The following is a 12,555-nucleotide window of genomic DNA, read 5'->3' as shown; positions in this document are numbered from 1 at the left end:
ACCCAAGGGAACTTCAAGGATCAAACCGCTGATCTTTCGCATTGAGGATGACCTGCTCTGCCTCACACTGACGACGCCATTACTCCACTATATCATTACAAAGCAAATATTTGTTATTTGTTTGCAGCTATATTAATGTTATATATTTGAATATCAAATAGAATGCCTTTAATAAATTGTAATACATTGATTTTGGTTTGGAGGTCCAGCAGCTCTATTATTATTATTGAATAGTACCATAGAAACAGGTTGGGGTGTTAATTATGAGGGGATATAAGAAATGAAAGGGCCATAAGATAGCAATACCCTGCAGTATATATTGTTCATGCAATTGTGCTAAAAAGGACAGCACTAGAAGCAACTGTTTTTATCTATATTTAGATCATCAATTTACGCCTGACACTCCTGTCCCCCACTCACTTAAATTTGCACATCTCACATCAGCATATCTGACACACCATGACCATAAATCCAACTCCAGGCTGTAAAGCCTAAATTGAAGTTGTCAGAGCTGTCACACTATATACACACCTGAAATACCGCCCCAGGAGCAAAAATACAATTGCCACTGTATTTAAACGTGGGGAAGCAAACTCACAAGAGGCACACCATAAAAAAATCCGGATTGTGCCAGCTCGCCAGTTCTTGTCAGACACATAGAGTAGGAGGTTTGCAATCTCCAAATATTACTGGAGGTGGGAATAACTTACCTTTTGCATAATACTGTAACTACCTCATGCTCACTAAAATCAATTTGTTTGTCTTCATTTTCCCCCAATATTACTTGGAACAGAAAAGAAAACCATTACTATCACTTTAGATTTTAAAGAAAAGGAGCATGGATTATATGATACTGGAAGTGTATGAAAAACTGAGAAATAAAAAACATGCAAAACATTATGACATCATCTGGTCATTAGAACATTCTGACAAAAACAAAAAGATGTTTTACAAGCTTAAAGTATGAGAGTTTGTTAGTGAAACACATAAAAGACATAGGTGTAAGGGTGCTAATGTGATTCATTGTTTTTAATTTACCACAATAATTGCAATTTCAGAGAATACTTAGCTTGAAAGAGGTGCAGAAAAAGCCATAAGAGTGATAATTGATCTTGATATTATTAGAGCACTGGCAGTGATTTGACTTTATTGCATCATCCCTTAATCCTCAAATGTCTTCACTCAGGGAGGATTTGTATGAAATTAAACAGTCAATTTAAACAGTGACACTAACTTTAAAGGTTAATACTCGACCTGCAAGCAGGCATCAACGGGGTCCAAGCCCTTTGGGCAACTCAGGCCCTGTGACATGCGGAGGTTATGCAATTTGGACTTGCAGGTTCATGGGCAAAGCCATAGGGCACATTACAAGCAGCACAGATAATAGTTTGAAAAAAAAAGTGCTGGTGTTTAAAAAAAGAAGATTTTGCAGTTGTTCACATAATGCATGCATTACTCAATTTTGCATAAGAGGCACAGCTTGTGGACGCTTGATGTCAGATTTGGCACAGACCCTCAGTGGAGCATGACAAATTACTTTTCCAAGTTGTATGTTAATCAGAGAAAGCTACCGCATAGTAACACACCACTACCTGTTTTGACTACAATGTACAGGAAGTCTTTCCCCTATAACTTCCACATTGTTCGAATTATGAAAATTATTTTGATATCTTTTGATTGTAGGGGTAGAAAGATTATATAATTTCGTGCTGATGGAACTCTCGGCCTAGGACGAGTTTGCAAAAGCAGGTTTTGAATATTTTTTGCATGGTTTGTGTGTTTTTCAATTATGCGTAACATCACCAACTAATGTTCAATTGGCCTCAAATTACCATGGAGAACTAACAATCTGGGTTTAATGTTAATCCGACTAATTATTGCGGAGATATACAACACTTCCTGTTTTGACTACAACATACAGGAAGTTCCTCCTTTCTAACTCACACATGTTTTGGACTTGTACAATTATTTTGATAACTTTTCATCAAGATGATTGAAGGATAATTCAATAATAATTAAGGTTTTGTGGTGAACGGACTCAGCTTAGAAGGAGTTAAAAAAAATTTGAATTTTTATTATTTGGGATTTTGTGCAAAAATACTAGGCAGAAATGTGTCGTGGTCTGTATTCCAAGATTCAGCGCCACATACGGATGTAAGAAATATAAATTTGCGATATATGATTTGGAGGCCAAAAAGCTTTTTACATGATTCTAGGGCTACCTTGTGGTGGACATGTGCCCTTTTTGGTGTCTGCCGTATGCACAGGGGTCTGAACCAAAGTTCAAAGTTTCATCTCCATAACTTGTATGGTGTAGGCTGCAGTATGAGTTTTCCCGATGGAAAAAAAAATTCTTGCAAAAACAATAGCGTTCCAAGCACCGCTGGTACTTGGAGCCATGCTGCTGCTTGCATCGCATGGCCCCCAGCCCCCTCGGGCTTGGACCCCTAATTAATCTGCGTTTTAAATCAGCTATTTTGATGCCAAACATGCAATACTTCTGTTGTATGCCTAATGCTGTCCTTGCAAGGAGCAAACAGAAGGAGAAAGTGTCATTTCTATATTTATACAACCATCCACATATCATCTCACCTGTACTGTATTGTTTCAGACGTGGTTGAAGCTCGTAGTTTGGTCATAAGAATTCTTACTATGTTGAAGAGGAAAACAAAGTTTATCTAAAAAAAAAGACAACAACACACAAAATAACTACTTTTGAAACCTGTGCAGAAAATAGCTTTCACTGAAATATGCTGCAATTTTCTACAGCGGACATAATCCGCTCATTAAAGGGGGATTTCTGTGTTTTTCAGCCTGGACCCTATTTTCCTATGTTTTTCTATCAATGTGACGAATGGGGGAAATAAATATTGTAATCTGCAGCCTGTAGCCACAAAACTGTAAACCATCAATGTATGCCCATTAAACGTGTTTGTTTTTGCCAGTGATAGGCTCAGATTGTTATTATAAGTGTCTGACAACTTTTAGTGATTGTCTTTTTTATAGATTAATTGTTTTTGCTGTGCCATGCTTTCTTGTGTACTGACGCCAGGTAAACACAGTAACTTTAGCTAATAACATTGTTCTGCCTGGAATGGGTCTCTCCACTCTTGGAGTACAGCACTGTAGTACCTGAGTCTGACCCTGGTCTTGCATTTGTCTTGGTCTAATGTCTTGTTGGACTAGGCAAGTTGTTCCTGGCTACTGATTCGGAATCAGCTGTTCAGAACGTTTAGTTTGCTGTCAGAAGATAGATTATTACAGCTATGCTTGAAACAGCATTTGGATTAGGATTTTTTCTCCACTTAGGCTGGCAGTAGTGATCCCAGTCAAAAATAATCACTGCAAAACAAGTCGCAACTTCAGCATGTCATTATCCAACAGAAGTAGTCTTGCTTAATATCATGTTGCCACAATTTGGAAATGTACAAAGAAATGGAACAATTGTATTTATTAAAAGTCTTTTAGCTAATACTAAGCTAAGCTTTCTGTACTCCAACACAACAAACTCTCCCCTGGCACTCGTCTCTCCAACTCTCACTCATATTTCCAACATACAGCAACAAGTGGTCTTGTGAGATTTCAGAACGATATTTTTCCATCTTTCCATAATGTTGTCTGTTACTTAGAGTGACAATCTGAACCTGTCAGTGGCAAAAACAAGCACTTTAAGTGGACTTACATTGAAGGTTTGAAATTGCCACAAGCGATTACATTGCAACCCATTTTGTGGCTGCCAACGCCAGGGTTTTCGCTTAGTACTGAACCAATTTAAAAAACAGTTGTCCCCATTAGTCACTTAGACACAGATGCATGGGACAATAGGATTTTCCTATGCAAAAAATATATAAATTTCCCTTTAAATGATGAGTAGAAGGAGTAAAAGGCAACACACTTTTTTGCTTAACAAGAAAGTCTGAGCACACAAATCAGAGCTGGTCACCGCACTACATGCTGGTAACCCCTTGAACAAACCCATTAGCAAATACATTCCTATGAATATAATTTCTTATTTTTCTTGCACCCGAGAGGCCTAAACCCTTTGGGAGATTGATTCCACCATTTCAACAAGCACAATGCAGGATGGAAACGGCTTTCATTATAAAAAACGTTTTGTTTTGGATACATGTATTTTAATCAGTTTACACCTTCAAGCAGGCATTGGTGATACATCTCATGTAAATGTAAATTGTCAGATTTATATATATATACATAAATTCCATGAATGAAGTTCTAAGGAATGTCGAAAATAGCAGCAGCTGATGTACAGTGCAATGCCTCTCTGTGTTGTCACTCACCAGAAGCACAAGAATAACCGGCCCCTGGTAAATATAGTCCATATATTTACCAGGTTCTTTACCAAACCAACATCTGTTGACAGAAGAAAATACATAATCACTATCAGAAAATTAAGGAAATCATTTCAGAAAGCAATAGAGTCGGAAAACATACAGTACATTTAATTTTTTGGATACTTACTGTTCATTTTCATAATACAACTTCCCTATGGCCCAGGCTATTATTATAGGGCATGGAATACCTGGAATAAAGAAATTAAAAGATTCAAGTCAGAAATAACGCAAAAACATTATAAGGGCCATAGAATATTGCAAGAAAAAACTTTCAATAAAATATGAATTGAATGTATTAATTAATATAGTAATAGTAGTTATGTAAGTTAAATATAATTGGTAACCTAACTATAAACAACTTTTACCCCAATGTCAGAATAATGAAGGTGAAAAACACAGATCTTATTTTCTTCTTCTTTTTTCTAGCAAGAGAACCATATTACTTTGTGCAGCTTGATCAAAGTGGAGAAAAATAACAAGCTCCTTGCAAAAAAGAAGAAATATGCTACTATTTTTAAGAAGCAACATTTTAAGTCTAAATTGGCGTCACCATACAGCAATTAGATGCATGACGCAGGAACCACAGCTGCTGCCTTCATAGACATTTATCTGAAAAACAAATGTTATGGAGTGGGTGCTGGTCTTCTCAGAAACGTTGTCAAAGTAACTAATAACTTTTAGTATTACTTAAAAAAATAATATAAGGGATATTTGTGACAAAAAATATATTAGATAAATGTCAAGACAGATGCTATATGTATGACAATCATCTAACTATAAAGCAAGCAATATCTATCTGTCTGTCTGTCTTACGTTTGTCCTTGGCATAACCCGAGAACTATTCATTCACTCAATCTACATCACAATTCACAGAGGTAATTTTCCAGATCCAAGGAAGTGGTGTGCAGATGGTAGTGTTACAACAGCAAACTTCACAGTTTGGCCTGTAATTCACATCTCCGGAACACTTTGTTCAGTCGCAACCCCATTTGACATTTGTCAATGATGAGCGGTTCTCAAGAATACTGGGAGCCAAGCAAACCGGTACATGCTCTAAACAGGCACTGCAACTGTCGTTTTGTGATCCCTCTATTCAACATGGGCCACATTTCAACACCAATCTGTCAAATCAGCAGGAGTTGTCAAGCCAATGCACAACAAAACTTAGGTGCTGTTTATGGCAGTGACATGATTAAAGGAGAAGATTGCCCCATACTTGGCTCTGGGGATTTGATTTTATCAAGTTTGACGTTAAAAAAAAGACCAAGTGTGCTTGAATCGTCTGTCAAAAAATAAAACAATTTGAACATGAGCTGTCATTCTCTCTTTTTTTCTTTTTTTTTGAGGAGGATTTTTTTTTTTAATCTTTCATGCCTTTATTTAGAGCTGGAGGTTGACAGGAAAATGTGAGAGAAAGAGGGGGGTGATATGCAGAAAAGAGCAGCAGGTCAGAGTTGAACCCTGGGCCACTGCCGTGAGTACTTAGCCTCTGTGTATGGAGCGCCTGGTCTAACCAATGAGCCACTGGGCCCCCCCATCCTCTCTTTAAAACAGATAAAATGGTAGCTTCCTGATTTTAAGGACTTAGTCATCGGAAATTCGCTTCAGTCATTTTGGTTGACTTTAGATTCAGCTTTGCTACCAGAAAATCAGGAAACATTAATATCTCAAAATCTCTCCACTCATCTTCTACTGGATTCACAATTTCCTCAACCAACCACAGGCTGTTAAAAATAGACACAGTAACATCATCAACTATCGGCACCAATACCTGAGCCCCTCAGGGCTGTTTCCTCAGTCCCTTTCTATACACTCTCTACAGTACTGACTGTACCAGCCCTTCACTCATCGCCACATACTTTAAATACTTATGACACCTACTCAATGACAACACCTTTGTTACAGCCTATCAAAAGCCCATTTCTCACTTCACACACTGGTGCCCTGATAGCTACCTGCAGCTGAATGTCAAAACAACTGGTCATTAGCACATCAAACACCCCATAATGTACTGAGCTTCCTCTCCATCCACAGCAAGACAGTACAACAGGTCAACAGCTTCAAAAATCTTGGAGCAGCGTATAAATTGAAGGCTACTATGGAGTTCTTGGCCCAGTAACAGGCTAGTTTAAGGAATCCCAGCCACCCCCACCTCTGTTGCTGCTTTACAAAAACATAATCTGACCCATCTACTGTGCTCCCTGCTTCTTCACCATGTTAACCATCTGAAACTGCCTTCCCACTTCACAATCTCTCAGATCCACCACAGGCCTAGCACTGACAATAGCAAATGACACCGATCACCCCTCAATCAGCACTTCCCATTACTTCCATCGGGCCGGAAATACAGGACTCTTAAAGAAGAGCTCATTTCAGCAGGAGTTGTGACCCTTCCGTAAAAGCAGCCCGACAATCTTCCTCACTGACACTGTTGTGAGCTGGGATGATGAATGCATTCATGGAGATAACTGTCTGTATCTCTATGTTGCTGTCATGCTATGTGTACTGGTTGTGAAAACAAATATTGAATAAACAAAATCTTTTTATACAATACGGATTTTGTTTTCATTTTTTCACACTAAAACACTTCTACTACTGCGATCTGATCTTTTCATGTTAATGTCCCAGCAAACATTTCTTTGACTTGCGTCATGGCCAACAAGTCCAAAAGATTGAGTCACAATGTTAATTTGCGTCATGAAAACGTAATCTTTGGGGAATGGGGATTTCCGGGAGAAGGTGTTTCACAATGGTGTTACAATTTGCCTTCAGGTTTACAGCCAATATAGAGGATAAATGTATGTTTAATTGATTATACTGTATGTTTTTATTTCATTGAGTTCCCTTTAGGTCCTACTTTTCCTTGCACACCAAAACTAGTTATACCTTTGGTCTCCAACGCATGTGCAACAGGTGATATCAGTTCCATATCGAGTCCAATAAGAAGTTATGTTTTTACCATTACCATACTAAACTGTTGAGTTTCAGGTTGCATGGCATATCCTCATGACATATAGGCTAAAGCAGGTTTTCCTATTGGTACATAAGAACCTGGCACGGGGAAACTAGCACGCTAATGTTGTGTGTTTCTGAAAATGAAACGTTGTGTGACAAAGCAGTTTCCCTGTGCATTAGACCATTGGTCATTTTTAGGACCCATTCTTCCCTATTTATCCAATATTTATACATTGTGAGAGGGGTGATTGTTTCTGATGTTGCTAGCTAAATGGACTTGATGTAGCCAGCAGTTAGCACTTTAGGCTGGGCGGTGCTAACGTTAAATGGCACATGCGCATGTACCAAACTTGTACCAAAGTGTAATAATTAAAACTGATTCAATTAAAACAAAAAGTGGCATAACGGGGGCTCTCTACACTCTCTAAGCACAGACAGACAACATTAATGCCAATACAAGAAACGGCTGCTCTGGGCTAAAGTGTGAGTTTTAAGTGTGGGAAAGAGAGAAAGAACCATCTATTTTGTGCTAATAAGATGGCTTGATGGTTCTCCTCTGGAACGCAGTTGAGCTGCCACTTACCAGCCAATCAAAAAAAGACAGGGGCTACACAATGTCCAATCAGAAAATAGCACTATTGTATCTGGGTAAGATTTAACTCAACAACCAATGAGCATAGTTTTATTCACGTGATTTCTTTCTTGAATTTATTCAAACAAATAGACTTACACCAGAGATTACTGTTAAATCTTTAAACAATATAACAATAGTATCAATAACAATATTGCTCAAGGTAGTGCATATATCATAAATAAAATAAAACATTGAAGTACATGAATCATTACAGATCAAATTCATTATAATTGGCTTTGGTTTTCACAGCTTTGTAGGTGGTGCAGTAATTTAGTGTGTCCAGGTAAGAGTTAAAGTAAGAAATGAAAACAATAAAATTAGCTTTCTGGTTTGCAAATTTAGTGGTATGTATATAGAATTTACCTAATAATAAGAAAATAATCATAACATACAACTATTTGATAGGAAATATATTTAAAAAAAATTAAATCAATTTGGAGTTTGAGTCGTTTATTTAACTGTCTGTTTAAAAAGTGGGAAATTTCATGCCAGTGTTTGACTAAAAGTGCATACCCAAAAAAGATGTTGTGTTTTATCTGCGATGTGACAAAAGAAGCACAGAGGATCAATATTTAACATATATCTTACAATAACAGAATTAACAGGATAACATCTGAGACACCACTTGCACCTTATTTGAGAAAAAAAATCCTGGGTAATAACCGTTTTTTTTTTCTATATCAAAATACTGATTACTCCAAAAATATATATAAAACAGGTTAACTCATTTTGCATTTGTTTTATACTCAAAAAAGGATCTGAGTTTCCTATATAAAGCTCTGGTGGAGAGGTTTGCTGAATTTTAAATGAAGGAAGTTGCACAGGTTACTTGTAGCTGATTCTGAACGAAAGATTAAGGCGTGTATTTAGTCAATGAAATGTACACACAGCAGTACATACAGAATTTCCCCCCCCTTTTTTTTTTGGTGACATTTTAGGGGAAGCTGAGCTGCTCTTGCAGTCTTAGAGCAATAGTAACATTTTTGATGCAATATTGTGCAGTATGTAAATTAAACATGGCTGATGTTTGTGCAGGTTGGATGGGGTATTCGTTGAGTCATGATGGTGCTTCAGGGAGTAGGGGACGCCTTTGATAAGGTCGTAGCCCTGTGGCCCATTGCACTTTAATGCTTTTCCCAGAGGAGCTATCACAGATGACGGGTAGAATTACAGAAAATTATTTTTTTTAGATTGAATCAACAGCTGCAGGAATTTCTTAGTATGCCTAGTCTAACTGATGAGTTGAATTTACTCAAAGAGGGAGCTGCACGGGTAGTCATCATACAAAATCTAATTTTAATTCAATTAAGAAATGTAATGGATGAAAACTTCCCAGTCATCCATGTGTCATTACATATTATATCTATGTATTTTTCATTCCATTGTTCATAAATCTCTGTTGAGTCATTTTTGCATGACCTAGATGCATTAAAGTATGTTTTTCTTCCTGCAAGAACACACAATGTCCATTACATATACAGAGAGCGGGAAATGTCAGACTGGTTCAGAGAAGCATGTTTCCATGTTTTTCTGCCTCAAGATAGAATATTGTGACACCATGCTTTTCCTAATATTGTAGGTGAGCATAGATTATTTATGTGGTCATGACGGAGCATCTACTACATGTTCAAAACTCACTGGAAGTCAAGCGCAAAAACCGACATTTTCCACAGTTGACTGCAGCTGTGTTTTCTTATGAAATTAAAGTCTTATCTTTAGTCTGAAGCGCTAAAAAGGTTCCCTCTACTTCATCCACTGACCAGAACTCACCTTCTGCAGAAGTTTACTTTGAATTGGACAGAAATGTTAAATAACATTGTGGGTCAGCTGTTTAAAAAACACTTTTTTAAATCAGTACTTGTACAACAAATCAAATTCTGCGAGTGATCATTTTGGGAAAATATTTACAAATATTTTCAATGAATGTATGTTGAAAGATACTTTTCAGTTCATCCAAAACTTGGAAAACAAATAAATCCGTAAATATGGAAATCTGATGTGAAATGATTATAAACTGGAGAACAGTTGCTAAGTGGACCTTAACTGTTTCAAAGGTCAGAAATGAACTGCCATTTACTATGTTCATTCAAAATTAAAATTACTGTGCAGTAAGTGTACGAAACTGCATCGCACAGAGCGGAGAGCTGAGTGAAGTGTTACTAATGCACTGTCAACATGGACATACTCACACCAGCCGATGAAAAGGAAGACCCACTTTCTGAGCTTATCAGTTGAATAAGTCATTACGATGGCTGTGTGGAGGTAGCATCCTTCCACAAACATCCAGAAGAAATTTGTCACCACAAAGTAGTTGTATATTGTCGTAATTAATCGACACCAAGGCTGGAAAAAAACAACAACAAACACAAGACTTTTTATATACGTTTTATATAGTATGCGTGTGCAGCACACAATACTGTAAAACCTTGCTGTTACCTCATTGCTCTCATGGATATTGTGGTCGATCAACTGAAGCAAAAACCACATAACATTCCTCAGTATGAAGGTGGTGATCAGATTCCAGTGGATGATGTTTCGAAGACATCGTATGCTCCTATACCACAAGCCGAATAAAAGGCATGTATTATTAGTATGCTTTCATAGAGTAGTTATCAATGTAAGATGAGATTTTAAGTCAGAATAATATTGACCTTTTAATATACTGTCTCTAAGTTATTGGTCAATCATGTCACAAATAGAGGCTCCAATATATATATATATATATTTATATACATAAGAATCTTTTGGATTCTTATGGTTATGGATTCTTCCATGAAATCTAAAGGGATGTAAATATAATAAAGAATATTGACTATTTTGGTCTTTAATCTAAAGAAGTCAATATTTGCGTTGTGAGCCCACATCGATGAAACCAGATTGCACAGCTGAGGCTGCTGAGTAAGTGCAATGTTCTGTCATAGTGTAAGTGTGTTACTGTGTATGTGTGTGAGTGTGAGTGTGAGTGTGTGTGTGTGTGTGTGTGTGTGTGTGTGTGTGTGTGTGTGTGTGTGTGTGTGTGTGTGTGTGTGTGTGTGTGTGTGTGAGTGTGAGTGTGAGTGTGTGTGTGTTTAAACCAGGACATGAAAAAAGTTACAACTGCTTACAAAAAAAAAACATGTTATGAAGTGCACATTATGTCATTCTTAGTCTGAGTGCTTCAGCTGAGCCGAACTGCAGGAATCTATTCATCTGACATAAGCGACTTAATGATAAGCAGTCTGAGGATATTACATGAATTTCCCTGATTGTCCTCAATGAGGTCTCATGCATAGAGGGCACATTTAGATAGAGACTATTTCTGTACTTGCCTTAAGCACAAGAAGAGAATGAAGGCCACGACTAGAGCTCCCACAGAGATACAGTGACCTAGGTAGTTGATGATCAGCGCTATTTGATAATGCATTGGATATTTTCTCTGTGAAGACAGGACACAAATTACTTCTTGGATGCGACTGCTGGTTGGGAGGTTAGGATTACAAAAATACATGAATAGAACCAGGGTGTAGACTGTATTCATCTATCTAAGCTCCTTTGTTTGGAAGTTTAATTAACGTGAGAAAAGCAAATGTCATTGACACACTTCAGATGGCTTAAAATTATCTGAGAAAATAGAGCAAGGCCCAGAAATACACATAATCAGGATGTAATCAGGCTAAAACTCATTACATGCAATACATCAGTCTTACAATAGGCCTCAGGCTTTGCTCATACAGTAGGGAAACAGACAGGACTGTACTTTTTTATTTTTTAAGTCGCCTGGAAACACACATTTCAACACTTTAACTGCACTACTTGGAAAAATAAAACACAGTTAAATCTTTAGTTTAATCCGATTGGTATTCCCTGTGTGCCATTTGGTTAACAAGAAGCTGTGATGAGCATTTATCTAAGATGGTTAATAAATTGCTTACAGAATTAAGGACATAGTAGGATTGATCCTGCAACAGGACACCAACCTTTTCCTCCAAAATTGGTTCACAGTTGGAGTAATTGCTCCTCAACGCCCACGTCCCATTATCCATGCATTCCCTGTAAGCGCTCCCTGTAAGAAAAGAGTGAGAAGCACGGTTGAAAAAACAAAAACAACGTATAGCATTGTTGCAAACAGTGCTAAAGTTTTGTTGATAATATTGGTTTGTCCGATGTTGACATCTGTGGGACGTCCGTGTAAGGGCTATTTATAGTCCAAAAGTGGTAGTTTGTGGACATTTTTTCAAGATCAAATTTAGACTCATTTTAAACTACTTCTGTAGTGATAATAACATGGCACTTTTCTAGGGTCATGCCATTCAGCCCCTCCGAACACCACCTCCAACACACAGCATTCAGACAAGGTGGGTGAAGTGTCCTGCCCGAGGACTCAACGATCATGACAAAAGGTCAGGCGGGGATTGAACTGTGGACCCTCCGGACATTGGCCAATCCCCTCTCCCACCTCAGCAACAGCAAATAAAGCAAGAGGTTATTTCCTGCTAACATCAGCTTGTTGCTCCTGACCTGCATTTTCTGGCTTGGTAGTATTTGACTGTAGGGGAGTTCTGTCATAATAAGGTGGATACGCTACCATGAAATTATTTTCCACACATTGCATTTCCAATTAAAAAACTAGATAAA

The 12,555-nt window shown here is 37.6% G+C and overlaps 1 protein-coding gene across 1 annotated transcript in view; it reads right to left on the bottom strand.

Annotated features, from left to right (window-relative positions):
• LOC310958041 (corticotropin-releasing factor receptor 2) overlaps nt 1-12,555 on the bottom strand; it is a gene marked incomplete at its 3' end in the record, with an annotated part of 36,766 nt that overhangs the window by 2,547 nt on the left and 21,664 nt on the right. Inside the window, exons 3-9 of the mRNA XM_083928838.1 lie at nt 11,898-11,983; nt 11,250-11,356; nt 10,378-10,495; nt 10,131-10,284; nt 4,480-4,540; nt 4,299-4,371; nt 2,593-2,678 (exon numbers count right to left, since the gene is read on the bottom strand). Of these exons, the coding sequence (XP_083784964.1) occupies nt 2,593-2,678; nt 4,299-4,371; nt 4,480-4,540; nt 10,131-10,284; nt 10,378-10,495; nt 11,250-11,356; nt 11,898-11,983 (685 nt within the window). The remainder of the gene's footprint in view (nt 1-2,592; nt 2,679-4,298; nt 4,372-4,479; nt 4,541-10,130; nt 10,285-10,377; nt 10,496-11,249; nt 11,357-11,897; nt 11,984-12,555) is intronic.

This window comes from Echiichthys vipera (genome assembly GCF_963691815.1).
Source record: "Echiichthys vipera genome assembly, chromosome: 15".
In the NCBI taxonomy this organism is placed as follows: domain Eukaryota; kingdom Metazoa; phylum Chordata; class Actinopteri; order Perciformes; family Trachinidae; genus Echiichthys; species Echiichthys vipera.
The sequence above is the reverse complement of the archived record's forward strand: the minus strand, read 5'-3'. Positions and strand labels throughout refer to the sequence as shown.